The sequence below is a fragment of the Mustela erminea genome, chromosome 5 (genome assembly GCF_009829155.1).
Source record: "Mustela erminea isolate mMusErm1 chromosome 5, mMusErm1.Pri, whole genome shotgun sequence".
NCBI lineage: Eukaryota > Metazoa > Chordata > Mammalia > Carnivora > Mustelidae > Mustela > Mustela erminea.
The window spans coordinates 145,477,101-145,495,326 of record NC_045618.1 but is presented as its reverse complement, the minus strand read 5'-3'; the positions used below and the strand labels follow the sequence as shown (position 1 = coordinate 145,495,326).

At 53.0% G+C, this 18,226-nt stretch overlaps 1 protein-coding gene across 2 annotated transcripts in view; it reads right to left on the bottom strand.

Moving 5' to 3' along the window:
* The window catches only part of TDRD9 (tudor domain containing 9), a 100,681-nt gene that overhangs the window by 11,193 nt on the left and 71,262 nt on the right, over positions 1-18,226 (bottom strand). For both annotated transcript variants that reach the window (XM_032345448.1, XM_032345449.1), the window contains 9 exons: positions 15,508-15,619; positions 14,306-14,518; positions 13,964-14,053; positions 12,783-13,043; positions 10,966-11,121; positions 10,117-10,187; positions 8,403-8,512; positions 7,793-7,889; positions 1,505-1,643 (listed from right to left, as the gene is read on the bottom strand). In XM_032345448.1, the coding sequence (XP_032201339.1) occupies positions 1,505-1,643; positions 7,793-7,889; positions 8,403-8,512; positions 10,117-10,187; positions 10,966-11,121; positions 12,783-13,043; positions 13,964-14,053; positions 14,306-14,518; positions 15,508-15,619 (1,249 nt within the window). The remainder of the gene's footprint in view (positions 1-1,504; positions 1,644-7,792; positions 7,890-8,402; positions 8,513-10,116; positions 10,188-10,965; positions 11,122-12,782; positions 13,044-13,963; positions 14,054-14,305; positions 14,519-15,507; positions 15,620-18,226) is intronic.

Below are 18,226 nucleotides of genomic sequence, written 5' to 3'. Positions count from 1 at the left end.
GAGTCCCCACTGCCTCACATGCTTGCCAGCATCCATTACTGTCAGGTTCCAGATCGAAGCTGCAGGAACAGGCACACAGAGGACTGTCCTCGTGGTCTTGATTTGCATTTTCTAATCAACAGGACGTTGAGCATCTCTTCGTGTTCACTGCTGTCCAGAGTTTCATTTAGTTACCTTTTTAAACAACCAGGTCTTCAGACTTCCTTACGTATTATGGACAAAAGTCCTTTGTCACATAAATGACCAGCAAGTGTTTTCTCCTATGAGCAGTGCATGCCTCCATCCTCTTAGCAGGCTCTTGGGCAGAGCCAAGTTTTTAATTCTGACCAAGTCTGGCTTCCCGGTTTTTTCTCTAACAGACCACTCTTCTGGTGCTGCTTCCACACTCACCGCCAAACCCAAGACCATATGCATTTTCCCCTGTATTTTCTTCCTGAAGTTTTCTCGTTTTACATTTTACAGTAACATTTTACATTTACATCTTTAAGCCAAAAGTACCAGCAAGTGATAGAGCGGAGTCAGGGACACAGAAGCCGCCCCGAGCTCCGAGCTGTGGCCTCTGGGAGACAAGCCGCAACGGCCGCCCTCGGCGCCGCCTTTTCCCCATGCCCTCCGACGCGGCGATGCCCGCCGCACCTACTTTGTACAACTCCTGAGAACAAAGAGGGGCCAGGCACTCTGCAGCAGTGCTGCTCAGACTACGTGAGCTGAGGGCCAGCATTATTTCTCACTTTGTGACATGCAATAAAGCTGAATCACAACAATGAAATACAAGGATAAAAGCATATGAATACCAGCCCCAATTTTTCATTATTAGATTCAAAAGCCATAAAATTACTTTGTCAAGCTGCTTCCTAAGTTGCTGAGTGCTTAACCCTAACAGCCACTGGGTCTTCCACTTACCAGGCCCCCCCGCACCCGTGAGCAGGGGGAGGCCGGGCAAGACTTCGCTTCCCCTCTCCCACCCCAACCCAGCAAGGATGTGCAGCGGGTCTGGACTGGGCAGGAGACCTGGACAGAGAGTCAGAGCAGTGCTACTGCCCTGGGGTTTACTTCCACTGCCCAGAAAAGCTTACTGTGCCGGGAGAGCCCAAGGGAGAAATTCCTAGAGCACCATCTCGGTCAGAGACTGAAGGGAAAGTGAAATAGGCAGGTGAAGAGACAGCAAGGCCCTCCGGGACCAGAGGCGCAGGTCTGTCCGCAGAGTGCTGTGTCTGACGCTGCACTGTTAAATGGCTGTGCTAGGGACGCCTGGGTGGCTCAGTGGGTTGAGCCTCTGCCTTCGGCTCAGGTCATGATCTCAGGGTCCTGGGACTGAGCCCCGCATCGGGCTCTCTGCTCAGCAGGAAGCCTGCTTCCCCTCCCTCTCTGCCTACTTCTGCCTACTTGTGATCTCTCTGTCAAATAAATAGATAATCTTTTAAAAATAAATAAATGAATTCCTGTGCAAGCCAACCACGGGAGAGACACGGCTGCTCCAGCGTGACGGACACACACGCCTTACCTCCACGATGTCCTCCACGCTGAGCTGAACGTCAAAGGCTAGCTCGATGTCATGCTCCGGCAGGATAGGGGCCCCCGTAGTTGGGTTCCACCCCAAACCGCAGAGGACTCCAGTATAGCATTTTCCTTCCCGATCGACCCTAAATGAGAAGTTTTTAGAAAGAGTTACTATCTCAAAGTGATTAAACCACTGCTTTGGTATCACGGGAACAGGCCAGTGCGAGCACCCTGAGTCGTGCCGACCCCAGTCCGGCAGCTGATTTCATCTTTGCGTTTTCTCTTCCGGTTTTCATACCGGAAATGACGGAGGACATGCAGCTCTAAGGACAGTACATATGTCTATTAATCCATCGTTTACGTTTCTACATTTCTCACTACGTCAGATAACAAAGTATATTTTACCGCATCAGTTTTTTCCCTACCTTCAAATTCTTCCCATGAGTTAAATTCTTGTTAGTGAGGTCTCTGCAGAAAGGGTGACACACACACATTTACTGCTGTGAAAGAAGTCTGGCACTTCGTAAAGGCTTACGAGATACTGTCCCGCCTTCTCACCCCGCAGCAACCGTACGCCGAGCCCTGCCCGCTCCTCTCCAGCACCTTGTCCCGTCACTTCCGCGTCCGAAGCCTCCGTCCCTCTCACGGTGCTCTCCCCCGTGGCTGCGGGCCACATCTCACCAGCACCCACGCGGCCACGTTCGGCCCCATCCTCCCCACACTGACTCCTGCCTCTTCGAGTCTGGCTCCCACACAGCAAAGTGTTAGTTTTCAGAACGACTCCAGTCATCATCCTACCCCTTGCTTAAGGGCTTCCGGTGGCTTCCTGCGGCATTCTGAGCAAAACCTGAGCTACTCTGAGCCACAGAGCGTCCAGTCTCTGCTTTGCTCCCTCACGTCATCTCAAATCACACTCTCTGCCCCCTGTAGCCCTGCGCCAGGCTCCAGCCCCTCTGGCTTCCCCACAGGCCAGTTAGGCTCCTCCAGGGGGAAACCCTTCCTCCCCTGCCATGCCCCTAAGCCCTCTGTCCCCAGGCTCCTTCTCCTGTCCCAGGCGTTAGTTTAAATGCCAGCACCACAGCCCAGAACAGGATCAACAAATAATTATATAATGAGTAAACAGATATTAACACTTAATACCTTTTTTTAAAAAGATTTTATTTATTTATTTGACAGAAAGAGATCACAAGTAGGCAGACAGGCAGGCAGCGGGGGGGGTGGGGTGGGGGGGGGGGAGCAGGCTCCCTGAGCAGAGAGCCCGATGCGGGGCTCGATCCCAGGACCCTAAGATCATGACCTGAGCCAAAGGTAGAGGCTTTAACCCACTGAGCCACCAAGGTGCCCATCACTTAACACCTTCTAAAATATTTTAATTTTCTTTGACTCTCAACTCAGACTTTTCCCCCCATAATCTAGATCAATAAAGTTTTGATGAAAATAATCCAGGCAAACATAGAGCTTTCTTCTTAGCCCTAAAGACACACATACACAAACACACAAACTCCTTTTTCACTTTCACGAAAATGAAAGAGAACCCCACTTTAAGTACACTCAAAGAAGAGCTCCAGAAAGAAGAGCGCCTTACAAAACAGCCACCGAAGTCTCTCTGAAGAGTATGCTCCCCCCGTTATTTTTAACACAACAGAATTTACTCTTATTTCAATTTCTAGAAAATCCTTCCAGAAAAGAAACACTAGCCCCGGGTCACCAACGGTAAGATTAACGGCTTTCAGGATGGTTAATAAAACGCCGCATCGCCCCTACCTCACTAATGGCCACGGACACTTACACAGGTCCCCTCACACGTGCTAACAAACGCTTATCAACAAGGACAGTCCCCAAAGATTCAGCCTTGAACTGACCCACAGCAGGACAGTAATTCTCTGCCCATTGGCTCTAAACCTTCAGCCAACAAAGGTAACCAAGCACCGGCTTTAATTCTTTTCTGGGGATCCTAGAAACTCATGTGCAGTAATTAGGACCACAGACATATTTTTCCTTCCTTCATCATACCCATTCTGAACTGTGACAGAGAACTGCCAAAATCACGGAACAAAAGCCGTGTGTGTTCCTTGAAGATACGGCCCAGGGCACACCGGAGACCTAATTCATTCTGAGACAACTTACGTAAAGGAACTCAAGCTTACGCAAGCTGACAACCGCTGTGCTCGGAAGAGCTAACGCCTCCAGACAATCAGGTTTGAAATAAATACAACAGAAAAGCCACCGCACTGAAAGCTCATAATCTAGAACACTCCACATGTGAGCCAAGGAGGAAATGCACTTCCTCAAAACTTAAATGCGAGTCAGTGGGAAACAGCTCAGTTACATTGTAATCATCTATGGAGTTCAGCTGACCCTTGGACAACACCCATTTAAACTGTGCAGCTCTAGCTATACGTGCATTCTTTCCAATGAATACACCAGAAAAATTCTGGAAACTTGGGAAAATATTTCTTTCCGCGAGCTCACCTAATCACAAGAACGCGGTATAATGTACACCTACAGAGTACGGGTCCACCGACTCGAGGTCCTTGGTACGGCCTCCCCTCAACAGCAGGCTCTGTCGGTCAAGGGACAGCTGCACGCATTAGAAATCTACTGGAATTTCCAAATCCCGCTGCGGCTGCTCTGTGGGAAGGACATGCCCTGCGATGCTGCCCCGAACGGCCTGAGTGGGGTGGACGCCATCACAGCGCCGAGCACCTGCAGGGCGCTGTCCGGCCCTGGAGGCTGCACACTCTGCATCGTGGGGAGCCACCCGCCGCCCCGGCGGGCCCATGAGCTCCCGGCAGCCGTCCCTCGTCCCTCCAGACAGGGGACCCTCCCGGGCGGGAGACCCTGGCCCCGGGGCTGGCAGCACGTGGCGAGCCTGGAGCCGGGCCAGACACACCTGCTGCCTCGGCCTGCCCAGCAGCCCAGAGAGAGCCCCCTCCTACCCCACTCCCATCACCTCCCGCTCCCAGTATTTAAAGGCACCTCTGCGCTGTTCTCAAGTATTCTAAGGCTTCTTAAAAACACGAGAGTTAGATGAAGATTTGTTTAAAAAGCAGTACGTGACTACGCCGTAAGCACTTCAGACAGGACTTCCCAGGAGAGAAGGGGGCACGCCGTACAGACGGGGTCTGGAGCTCCATCCCACGCGCCGCTGACACGATGGCAAGCGGACACTTTCCTGAGACATGTGGGGCCTGTAGTCCCGCAGCCTCGGTCTGGGTAGGACAGAGGCACTTCTGAGGCTGGTCCTAAGAGGACACAGCTGCCCCCCAGCTCTCTCGGACGCAGACCTTGGGCACCCAGCCACCACGCTGGAGGCGGACCCGGTGAGCCCACACAGAACCCCCGACCGGGAGGCCCTCAGGAGCCTCAGGGGCAGAAATGGAGGCCTCCAGCCCCAGGCCGGAGTCAACCACCAGAAGCGAGAACAGAGCAGGCGGGACTCCCACCCCTGCGCCGCCAGGGCCTCCTGCTGAAGACCCAGATGGCAAGGAGCGGGGACCAGCTGTCCCTGGGGGACCCCGTCTGAACTCCTTGCACAGCACTGCAAGGGCTGCTGGGAGCACCTGTTGTCCAGCCAACATGGAACGGACAGTAACAAAGCCCAAGCTCCCCGGAAGCCGCTCCCGCTGGTTTCTAGCCGCTTGGCCCAGCAGCGCGGATTACTCTTTTAGGGGATTCCCCTCCCTTGCCTCCGGGGCTGGAGCGCTGCCCTGGAAAGGCACCAGATCCACCCGACCGAGACCCCCGGGGCTGCCCTCGCCCCACCCCGGCCGCAAGAGCTAAGCCCCGGCGGCAGGCCCCGGGTGGGGAGGTCAGGGATGCGTCAGGGCCGCGGACTCGCAGCACCTGCTCCCTGACCCCCGCTGCCCCTCCTGTGGACGCCTCTCACCGGGGACACCAGCACCGGGAGCCTGGAGCGGACGCGAGAGGACACTCAAGGAAGCACGTCGGGGAAGGGACGGCGGGAGCAGGAGAACCGAAGCCCACCAGGGGCCGGGGTGCCGAAGGCCGGCCGGAGGCAACGGTGGCAGGAGACCCGTGCCCTTGAGGGCAGAGCCACTCGGGCCCGGGCCCCCGCTGGCAGAAAGCAAAGGGAGGGGGCGAGAGGTGCAGAGAAGGGCAGGGAACGGCGGCCGGCGCGGCCCGTGGTCCCAGGTGCCAGACGGGACCCTGGCCTCTCGTGGCTCTGCCTGCTGTGGAGATAAGCAGCCCCCCGCCCCCGCCTCTGCAGACAGTGCGCCGGGGCGACGGACCTGCCTTCCGGTCTTTAGATTGCCGTCACTTCTGACAGGACAGTGACAGAACAGGGACAGAGGCCGTGGGCTGGGAAAGCCCTATGCTGGGACAGCGGCCTGCCAGCCGCCACGACCCCACGGCCGCGCCCGGGAGGAAAAGCCGCTGAGGCAGCCATGGGGGCCTCTCTACCCTGAATGGTCACTGGGCCCCAGGCCTCGGGTGACAGGAGTGAGCGCACCCACAGCGGGCCCCCTTTCCCTTCAAAGCTCCTCAAATAATGGCTCCTACGGACTCATCAAATTTGAAAAAGCTCACCCAACTACTCAGAAGCAGACTTGCGAGGACAAAGCCCCAGCCCTACCTTCCCCTTCTGGGAACCACCAAGCTGAGCCTACGCGTCTGGCCACCCAGTGTCACCCACGCGATCGCAGAAACGACCCCCGCTGGCTCGTTTAAACGCAACAAACTGAATACAGAGCGCCAGCTACGTGCGAAGCGCGAATACCGTCTCTGCACAAGCCTCTCCTCGTAAGCTTTTGTTCTAGAAAGACGGCATTTTAAATACCAAATACTTCCACGGTTTTTGAGTGTCTCTAACATAACCACTCGCACTTCGGAGATTTACAAGTAACACACGGTGTCACGCACGCCGTCCAGAAGATCGTATTCAAGACAAAGTCCCGGCAGGACCTGAGTCCAGTGAGAGAAGCAAGGACACGGTCAGCAGCGTTGGTCAGGAGGCTGCGGTTCACACCGTCACTGAGTCGCCTCCCTACGCCACACGGCAGCTTTCTTCCTTGATACACAATCCCACGTACTGGGCTAGTTTTACAAGTTTGTCTCCCCTGTGACGACGCAGACGATAAATATCGCCAAGATGCTCATCATTATTGCGGAATGAGAGAGAAGCCCAATTCCAACATTTAAAGGCATATTAAATCTCTTCGGGACAAGAGCGGGTCAGAAACAAACGTGTATGTAAATAAAGTGCGGCAGTGTCTATACAAGCCATTTTATGTCCACTCAGTGCCATACGATGCATTTTAATATTTTACTAAATATTCTACTTATTCTATTTAGTAAACATTCTATTCTAATAAATTCTATTTTCATGGATATTTACAAAGACATCATAATGCGAAAATGCTTATATTTATGGAAAAGACGTAGTATGACAAAAACCTAAAAACAAAAAATTTATGTAATAATTCTGAAAATATACTAAATGTTTAAAAAATGATTGGGTTTCTTCCCAGTCAGCTTTTTCCAGATTTCTCTAAGCAGTATTTTCAGTGCTAAAAAAGAACACACACGACCGTCGTCTACACCAAAAGCGACCGTGCTCCAGACCTGAGGGGTGTGCGGAGGGCTGAGGGAGGCGAGAGCCAGGCCGCCCACCGCCAGCCACCCCAGCCAGGCGCGCAGAGCTGTGAGCTGCCCGGAGACCAGACCTTGTTTCTCCATAGCAGCCGCCCCTCCGCAGAAGCCCATGGGCGCTTCCCCAGGGGTAACTGCTCTGCACGCACCGAGTGGAAAAGACCCGTGGCGCGGCCACCACCACGGTCAGGTGTGCCGAAAACTCTCTTCCCGCTCACACGGTTCCCTGTGCCGAAGCCTGCGGGACAAGTCTATTCCGTCTGGGCACCAGGAAGAGCCGCAGCGGGCACAGCGGTCTGCCTTCTTGTCGCCCGGTTCCCGTCGCCAGGGGAACGGACAGGCAGCCTGCGGACAGCGGGGGCCAGACGACGCAGTGCCACTTTCACGTTCCCTTAGCGACAGGACAGCCACCTGCGCGTTACTCATTCCCGGCTCCTTACCTTCCTCCTCCAGCCCCGCTGCTCCCCAAGCCTCCACATGGCCCTGTCTGCTTCAGGCAGGTGTGACAGTGACGCCACCTCAGCCTCACCGAAGCCCGGGGAAGCTCCGTGAGCGGCCACCAGGGCCCCGGCCAGGTGCTCCCTAAGTGCCTCCTCTCCCTCAGGGGGAAGCCGGAGACGCGCCCGCTTCTCCCTCCGGGTTCGCACTTCACACAGGCTGGACGGACGGACGGACGAACCTTAACTCGATGACCGGTGCGAACAGCGCACTGAGGAGAGCCGGGAGGCCGGGCACGTGCGGCAGCAGAGACGTCTCTCTCAGCAGCATGGTGGACCCTGTCGGACGGTCAACAGAGGCGACGTCAGGCACGGACTCTTCCCTGCAGAGCGCTGCACGCCCCTGCACACTCCTCGTCCCCTTCGCGGAGTGCGGCCTGGTCGGGGGGCGGCCCCCAGCCCCGTGCCGCGCCCCAGTCCGAGCCCAGGGCCTCCGCGGCACCCGCCCGGCCACACGCTGCAGGCCTCGCCCTGCCGGGGACGTCTGGTGGGTTCCCTTCTCCTCCTCCCCGTCGGCCTTTCAGGTTCATCCCGGGGCCAAGAACCGGGGCTGGGCTGACGGAAGGAATCAGACCCAGAACCCAATCCCCACACCCCAGAGCAAAGTGAAGGCGATGTGCACCATTTCTTACACTCGGATCAGCCAAGGCGCTCGGAAGCGCCCTGCAGACGGCACAGGCCCGTGTCCTCCGCACCATGGCTGAGTCGTCCCAGCACTGGGGGCGGGGTGGGGCAGCGCGGGGGGACGGAGGCGGACAGGGCCGGCGAGGCACGAGCGCGGCCCCAGCTCACCGGTGGCGTTGACGGAAAGGGAGGCCGCGACCAGCATCCTCTGGTGAAGGTCCTCGGGGGCGTCGCTGATGATGACCGAGTTGATGCTCTCCTTCTCCACCCACACACACCTGCAAGGGGGGCGTCGGGAGACGGGCAGCTGCGTCCGACCCCCAGCTCACACGTGCCGGAGACCCCGCCACACGTGCCGGGCGCACGCCACAGGCGAAAGCTGTCCGACACCCCGTGTCCGGTGCGCCGGCCCCTGTCGTCCCGACCACCCCCTCCGCCCTCGTCTCTCCTGCTCCCGGGGCTCCCGTGGGCCACGCGCTCACAGCACCCAGACTGCCGCCTCTGCCCCTGACCTCCGGGCCGCACCCCTGCTCCTGAGCCGGCGGGCCGGCCACCCGCCCTGCCCTTGCACTTCTCAGCAGACGCCACGCACGAAGGGCAACCTCCACTCGTCCCCTTCCCGAGTCACTGAGTCTAGTCACACGTCACCGTTGACCCCATAAAGCGGCCTGTTTCTGCACCTCCTGCCCTGGGCGCCGCGCGGTCACGGTGTCCCCACCAGGATGACAGCGGTGACCGGCCTCAGAAGTACGCTGCTACCCGAGGAGACTTCTCCTCCCAAACCCGACGCATTCTTCTCTGGGGTCTGCCTGCCTCGAGGTGCGTACGGGCCACCTGCGGATTTTGGGAAAATGCAGGCTCTCTGCAAAGGGGCCCAGATTCTGCATTTCTGATGGGCTCCAAGAGACTCCTGGAGGGTTTCCTTGCAGCCAAAGCGATGGTATAAAATACACATCAGGCTTTCCAAGGGTCCTCGGATCAAGTCTGGATCTTGCTGTAGGACTGTCCCCGTCGGCCACCACGCTGTGGCCCTCCGCTCCCCACCCGCTGTCCTGTCTCACTGCTCGTTCTGAAGTGCAAAGTCTAACTGAGGCCAGGTCCAGGCCGAGGAACGCCCTCCCGCTGGGCCTCACCGCCCCACTCACTGACCACAGCCAACTCCTCTGCACGTCTCAGGTCCCTCTGGAAACCTCCATGGCCTTTCATGGCCCCTTGTACTCGGGGCCCCTCAAGATGCTTTCATTATGTCCCACAGCCCCTTCCATAATGTTCAAGAGCCTCATCAACTCTTCTCCTGAGGACCCATTTTCCCTTGCACACCGTCCCCACCGGACACACAATTTGGGGGTCACCCTGAGTCTATTTGTTCACTGTTGTTCCCCTCACACCATACCCTGTTTCCAGAACACAACAGGCATTCATAGGTGTGCAAAGTGAAAAACAATTATAATAAGGACAGAGAAAACAAGGCCTTTGTTGGAAGATACTCAAGAATGTCTTAGACAGGAGCGCCTGGGTGGCTCAGTGGGTTAAGCCTCTGCCTTCAGCTCGGGTCATGATCTCAGGGTCCTGGGACTGAGCCCCACATCGGGCTCTCTGCTCAGTGGGGAGCCTGCTTCTCCCAACCCCCCCTCTGCCAGCCTCTCTGCCTACTTGTGATCTCTGTCAAATAAGTAAAATCTTTAAAAAAAAAAAAAAAAGAATGTTTTAGAATGGCTTTCATGTTAGAAAGAGTATCTCAGATTTGGAACTAGGAGAGGAATGAGCAGGAGCTGGAAAAGGAAACATTCCAACAGTTTAAAGAAAGATCAGTTTCCATTAAACTTTGTAAATAGAGGAGCAGAGAAAAAAGAAATCCAAAGGGAACCTAAGTTACTCCTACCTGAACTTGGATATTCTGGTCAAACTATGACACTTCAGTTCATAAGGGTTAAAAGGCCCATGAAGTAGCGCCTGTAGATTAAAACACACACACACACACACACACACACACACACACACACACAACGTTACAAACAGGCAAATGATCACTTAATGTACATTTTAAAAATCCAAAAGTTAGCTCATGTTTTGAAAAAGGAAGCAGCTACACGTTAGTTGTAACATCCTCAAGATGCAGTGGGGAAAACCTGCCTTGCGGTGCTTTTCTGGGATGGAGTCATTCTTTCAACCGTTTCAGTAACTCTCTTCAACAGATACATTTAAGGAAGAGTTTGGACACAAAAAGGAAATACCCCCCATACTTCAGAAGAAGTATCATTCTTTTCATTGCATCAGACTAATCCGACTGAGTAGTGACCCCGAGAGCACAGGGCCACGGGCTAGGGTGGCAAGAGCGGAGCCGCCAACCAGGGGGAGGGCATGCGGCAGCCTCTTCTCAGAAACAGGCAAGTGCACCGACCCCAGTGCCCACTGGGGCCGGGCCACCTCCCGGGCTGGGGCGCCTCCACATGGGCCTGGTTCCCAACAGCCCACACACGGCTTCCTCCACCTGGGCAAACCAGCACAGGCTGCCTTGGGAAAGGCTGGTTAAGACAGAAGAACTAGTCTGAGCATGTCTCTAGACCAGACCCCAGGTCCTCCCCTCACTAGATAGGCACCACTATGAAGAAAGTACCGGCCCTGCAAACCAGGACAGAAAAGCCCACCCTGACTGCTGGCTAGGACTCAGCATACAGATAACACGACTTCAAGTTTTAAGCTGGATTTTAAACCGGCTCCTGTCGATTACCTTGCAGTTGGGGGTACCGAGTTTATTGGAAGAAAAGCTCTCTAACAAAACCCGGATCAGGTACTTCTCATCGTCCTTCACGGGCGAAGACGGAGACAGCTCTGCCACGTTGTCCGCGGGTGTGGGGAAGAGACCCTTGAGAGCTTCGTGGCTTTGCTGAGCAGAATAAACAAAGTTCATTTTGCTTAAAGGAAAAACAGTATTAAAAGTACTTTATTCCAAACTAATCAAAGATTTTATAGACACAACCTTATTCTTATCTGATTACTAGGGTCACTAAGGTGAGGAGAAAATTTTATCAAATGAGTACACTTTAAAATCCAAATTAAAGATGGGGCACCTGGGTGGCTCAGAGGGTTAAAGCCTCTGCCTTTGGCTCGGGTCATGATCTCAGGGTCCTGGGATCGAGCCCCGCGTCGGGCTCTCTGCTTGGCAGGGAGCCTGCTTCCCCGCCCCCCCGCCTGCCTCTCTGCCTACTTGTGATTTCTGTCAAATAAATAAATAAAACCTTAAAAAAAAGAATATTAAAATCCAAATTAAAGAAATAAGATAGGAAGCGCCTGGGTGACTCAGTGGGTCAAAGCTCTGCCTTCAGCTCAGATCATGATCTCAGGGTCCTGGGATCGAGCCCTGCATCGGGCTCTCTGCTCAGCGGGGAGTCTCTCTCTCTCTGCCTGCCTCTCTGCCTACTTGTGATCTCTGTCTCTCAAATAAATAAATAAAATCTTTTTAAAATATAAAGAAATGGGACGCCTGGGTGGCTCAGTTGGTTAAGCGGCTGCCTTCAGCTCAGGTCATGATCCCAGGGTCCTGGGATCGAGTCCCGCATCGGGCTCCCTGCTCAGCAGGGAGCGTGATTCTCCCTCTGCCTCTGCCTGCCTCTCTGCCTGTGCTCACTCTGACAAATAAATAAATAAAATCTTTTTAAAAAATAAAATAAAATAAAGAAATAAGATAGGATTCATTTAAGGCTCTATTCACCAGAATGCTTGGGTGGTGTGGTCAGTGAAGTGTCTGCCTTCAGCTCAGGTCATGATCCCAGGGCTCCCTGCTCTCTGGGGAGTCTGCTTCTACTTCTGCCTCTGTCCCCTACCCTGCCCAGGCTTGTATGCTCTCTCTTTCTACTCAAATAAATTAAAAAAAAAAATTTTTTAAGGATCAATTCATCAGCCTTTACTACCTTTCAGTGATCAGAAAACTGTGAAAAAACAGTTCTTAAAAAGACCTTTCTGTACATGAAACTTGGGCTCCACACCAGGTAACACTACCAGAATCTCAGAAGGGTTCCTCACACCTGGAAACACAAAGGCCGGCCGCTTCCGGCTACTGTTCTGCCACCTGTTTCCCTAAACCCTCCGCTATCAGCAGAAACCACAGGACAATAAACGGCCTCCAACATCTGACTCACAGGTGGCATCTCTGAAACCTTAAAAAAAAAATGGCTTCAGAACTGATTTTGAAAGAAAGAGTTGAAAATCATTTTGAAATACCTGAAATACTTGAAACTAATCTCTTACTGTTTTCATTAGGAGCTACGTCTTGGAATCCATTTCAGAAAAAACAACTCCCAGAGAACATTTTTACATCTAATTCTCATTCTAAGACAAAAATAGCCTAATAAAGGGAAACGTCCACAAAATCAACACGCAGTCACCGAAATGTCGTGTCAAAGAAACCTGCAGGCATTTCAAGGGTCCCACAACCACCACGAGCAGGGAGGACAGTGCGCCCCCGCCTCTCCACAGCCCCTGCCACACAAGCGCACACGCACACAAGCACGCACGCACGCGCACTCCCACAAGGATGAAGGCACGTACCTTGGACTCATAAGGCTCCTCTGAGAGCTCTGCGTAGCCCTCCTTGATGAGGACGTCTCTCACGCTGACGGCGTCCTGGGCCCCCGCGTAGCGGTACGCGTCCACGTGCAGGACACTGTGCACCACAGAGAAGACCCTGACGAGCAGGGCGCAGCCACTCACCAGGGAGGCAAAGCGCCGGCTGGCCGCGCCGCTCCAGTGCTCACCACACACGAGGGACTTCGCCGACGGGCGCATTTTGCAAATCTTAAATTCCAAGGCCTACAGGACAGAAGAGCGTGGCTGAACCGGCTTGGTAAATGAGTGAAACACTCACCCAAATACTGCTGAAACGTGGCCCCGCACGTGGGTCTTCACCGACATTCTCCTAAAAATCCTACTAAAAACAATCTTGGTCCATTAACAGAGGAGTGGAGGAGGCGGACATGATGGAGACACACATGGACTGTTACTCGGCCATCAAAAAGGACGTGATCTTGCCATCTGCGGGATGGAGCTAGACAATATTATGCTAAGTGAAGTCAAAGAAAGACAAACACCCTAGGATTTCCCTTGTATGTGGAATCTAGAAAAAAAACAAAAAAATAAACATAAAGCAGAGACACACCGAAATACAGAGTGGGCTGCCGGAAGGGAGGAGGGCGAAACGGGTGAAGAGGCAGAGGGCATCGAGGCCTCCAGTCCTGGAGCGAACCAGTCCCTGGAGCAGGAGGTGACTGCACACGGAACGTGGTCGGTGGGACCATAGTCACGCTGCGGGGTCACGGACGGACAGCAGCTACCCCTGTGCAAGCACAGCTCAGAGTAGAGTTGTGGAATCACTATGCTGAATGTCTGAAACTAACGTCCTGTTCTGTGTCAACTATAATAAATATGTAAATGATTATATGTATTTAAAAAAAACAATTTGGGGAGTAGATTGCACAAAGTGAGGATGTCATAGGTAAAGAAATTCGACGTTGCTTTTCAACCCGAACAGAAGTCTGGAACGCCTTCTGGACTGTTTCCACACTGACAGAGGCGCATGGGTACATCTAGCTCGCCCAAGTTCTAGCTGTTTATAACACAACCAAAAACCTCAGAAACAGTATTTGTGGGAAACAGTGCTGAGGGCAGGCCGTGTGACCTCCAGGATCGTTTCCAGCCCCCGCGTTCACAGCACAGCAGCCTCCCTCCCTTACCTGAAACGGGAGTTCAAGAAGGTGACAGGGCATCTCCATCAAGAGATCCAGATCCACACGAGATCTGTTACCATAGTCCACAAAGAACACCTAGAGAATGGGGAAAGGACACGCTTTAATACGGGGTCAGAATCACACGCCACCGGCCAGTGGCCTCACGAGGCCCTCTCTAGCTTCGAAACCTGGCAGTCTTACGACAGCAGCTAACATCCCCACAGCAGTGCCGGAATAACTTTCTACAAGACTAGTTTTCTAACTGAAAGGATTCCACTTAAAATTAGGAAAGGTTTTCTGTAAACTGCTCATTTCCCTTCGAGCAACTGGCTACACAGAAACACGTACCTCGGCAGAATTCCCAGAAACATAAAGGATTTGAGCTCTGAAGTAGCTTTCTTTATCAGAATCAGCAAAAGGAGCCAGACAGACCAGGTCTGGGTGCGGGCGGACAGGCAAGGGCAGCAGGTCCAGCCGGTTGATCTCGGCGGTGAGCTTTCTTAGAATCCCTGAGTTCTTTTCATCAATCCTGTATCCCCAAAAGTGTCCCACCTCGACGACCTAAAAAAGAAGGGGAAGGAGCAGAGGCGAAATCCAGAAAGGATTTTGATGTGCAGGTTACCAGAAGCTCACGCTGCAGGACGGACACTGCATACCGCGCTTCGCAAACCGGATTCCCCGGAACTCAAGTAATTCTACAGGCTTTAACACGTGTTTACAAAAAAGGGGGTTCCCTGGTCCCCACAGGGAGGAAACACGTGTCCCAGACCCCTCTTTTGGAGGTACGAGACTTGCCAGCCCACGAACACAGGACAGGCTCTGAAAGGGCACAGAAGGCCGGACTGTGAGACCATCTGACTGGCGACAGGCCCCGGCAGGGGGTGACCCCAGCCCACAGACCGCAGGCACGCGAGAGCTGCAATGGCAGGTCCAGCGTGGACGCAGCCCCGGAAAAAACAGTGACAAGTGGGAGGAGGAGGAGCAGGTGTTCTGTGGAAAAGGGCCTCACTGAGCACCTCCCACCCACGCTGCTGGGCCGCCGTGCGGACCCAGGCTGGCCGCAGTCTCCCAACCAGCCGGAGCCCAAGCTTCCAGGTAAAGCCACTGGTGAGTGTAGTCACAGATTCACCAGGAAGCAGGTCTGTATTTGCACGGACACTGTACCTGAACGAGGAAAAGCCACACCTTAAAGGGTAACGATGCCGAGGCCGCTCTACTGACGTGAACCGAATCACACGGCCATACTTCACTAGGCCAGTTACAACGTTCGCGTGCATTATGCTGCCGAAACTAAGGTTTTAGCATTTTAAACGGTACCTAACATTTTAAAAATTATGTTCTGATTCTAGAATGAGATTTGCTTCATTTTGTGTTGTAGCCACATTTCAATTTAACAAGTACAGTAATTCAAACCCACCCGCCTTGCCTCGATCACGAAGGTGCTCAGGCCGTGTGAGCACAGGTGTACGAGACTACCTTCATGTCTACAACGTGACAGTGCTAGGTTAAGAAGATGGAAAAGCTCTAACGACTCCACCACAGCATCTCACCTCTGTGACATCAACAGTCAGGAGGAGATCTGTAATTGTCCGGGATCTGTCTAATGCGTTAAAGGAGACTTGCATAGGATCTACTGTCTGCTTCTGAAAGTCCACATTCACCCTAGGGAACGTGATTTAAAAAAAAAAATAAAAACAAAAATCCGATATTGAAAGAAAACATGCTTACATATGTGAAGCTATCGCCTCAACTATTCCATTGCTAATATAAGAAAAGAACATTTTAAGAAAATACCTAACCTGGAGATAACTAATTTGATTTTCAGTGACTTCCTGAGCTGCCCTGGAGGTCCGTGCACCCCCCGAGTTACACAATACCCTTCAACAATGGATTCTAATGTCAAGACTCTGACAGCAGACTGACTTCTAAGGGTACACACTCTAAATCTAACACCAGCAGTGTTTCCTGATTTCCGGCTTCAGAGGAGACCTTGACCTTTCGGCAAGTAACAGCTCAATGCCGTTAGAAAAGACATGCATGATTTTCTAATAAACCAAGGGGTTAATCATTCATCTCTTAAAATAATAACATAGTGGGGCGCCTGGGTGGCTCAGTGGGTTAAAGCCTCTGCCTTTGGCTCGGGTCATGGTCTCAGGGTCCTGGGATGGAGCCCCACATCGGGCTCTCTGCTCCACAGGGAGCCTGATTCTCCCTCTCTGCCTGCCTCTCTGCCTACTTGTGATCTCTGTCTCAAATAAATAAATAAAATCTTAAACAAAAAAAAATGAGAATACATTCTCTTTAAAAAAAACACACACAGTAAACGCTCAAGTTTGAGAATGTGAAATACAAATTTGATAAAAACGGAATGTCCCTTTCCTAATGCTCTTATTAATAACTAAGACGAAGAGGAAGAATTATACAAGAGATCCTGACCCAACTTTCTCCCAGCTTTCAGATCCATTTCTGAAGTGAGAGTGACTCAGGCAAAGCTACCAGCAGGGAAGTTCCTCCCTGTGTTACAGACCTAACGCCGGGGCACTCCATAGTAGCAGAATCTAACCCTCTCCCACGGACGAGACCCAACGGGACATATCTCCCTTTCTCACCAATTCCCCCAAACTCCTGTCAAGCTCCTCCTGGAATTAAAAAGATCACAAGTAGGAAAGGATGACTGAGAATCCCTACACATGGTACTTGGAAAGTGTGACCAAAAAGCAACGGGATCCATTCTAAACCCTGAAGGGCGATTTAATGTGGTCCAAGAAAATAAAATCCACACACGCCCCGCCAGCTGCCGAACGGCGAGCGCCACCACGCGGGGCCTGCCACGCCGGCCGCGCAGCCTCCCTGTTCCTCCGCGAGGAGAAGGCGGCTGGCGCTGGCCGGCCCCCGGGCGCTGCTCCATCCCACCGTCCGCTCTGCTGAGAGCAGAGACTACGACAAAGAAAGGAAACCAAAACCAGGTCTACTCGCCGCCGTCTAAACCGACAATCACTTACACGATCCCGCTCAGCCTCAACAGCCTTGCACGGTAGGTGCCGTCTCTATTACACGGACACAACTCAGTAGGCAAACAATTTTTTAATGGCCAAAAAGACTTGAATAGCGATTTCTTTGAAGAAGACACACAAAAGGCAAACAGGTCCGTGAAAAGGTACTCAGTATCACTGGTCATCAGGGAAATGCAAAGAAGAACCAGGACAAGGTATCAGCTGGCGGCTGACCGAATGGCCGCCGTCAAGGAGACAAGGGCTGGCGTGGGCACAGAAGGAAGGAAGCCCTCGCGCGCTGGTGGGACTGCAGACGGGTACAGCCACTACGGGACACAGTATGGACGACCTTTAAGAAATTAAAAGGAGAGGGGCGCCTGGGTGGCTCAGCGGGTTAAGCCTCTGCCTTCGGCTCAGGACATGATCTCAGGGTCCTGGGATCGAGCCCTGCATCAGGCTCTCTGCTCAGCAGGGAGCCTGCTTCCCCCTCTCTCTCTCTGCCTGCCGTTCTGCCCACTTGTGATCTCTGTCTGTCAAATAAATAAATAAAATCTTTTAAAAAACAATGAAAAGGAGAACCACCATACAATGCAGCTATTCTACTTCTGAGTATATAGCTACAAGCGACAAAAACACTACCTCAGAAAGACCCTGCATGTGGCAGCAGCAGGCCCAATAACCGAGACATGGACCAACCCCCGCGTCCATCACTGGATAAAGGAGCTGCACCACACATGCACTAGAGTATCTCTCAGCCATAGAAACAAGAAAACTACCATTCGCGACAACATGGCTAGATCTCGAAGGCAATACGCTAAGTGAAATAAGTCTGACAAAGACAAACACTGTGTGGTCTCACTTACGTGTGGAATCTATTTAAAAAAAAAAATAATAAAAGTCACAGAAAAAGAGATGAGACTTGAGGGACCAGAGGCGGAGGGTGGGAGAAGGGGGCGCAGGAGGAAACCGGTCAAAGACACAAACTTCCGGTTCTGTGGCGACAAGTCCTAGGGACAGACTGCAACATGGTGCCTGCCGCTAACACTGCTGTAAGACATAAAGGACAGCCATTAGGAGAACAAACACCGAGCATCCTTGTCACACGGAGAAGTTTCTGTGTTAGCGGAACATATTGTGGTGGTCATTTCACAGCACAGGGAAATCAAACCACCTCCTGAACACCTACACCTGAACTTTCACAGCGATGGACGGCGATTATTTTGCAACAGAGCTGAGAAAGCAAACAAATGAAAAGAGCACCAAGGTTCAGAGAGGT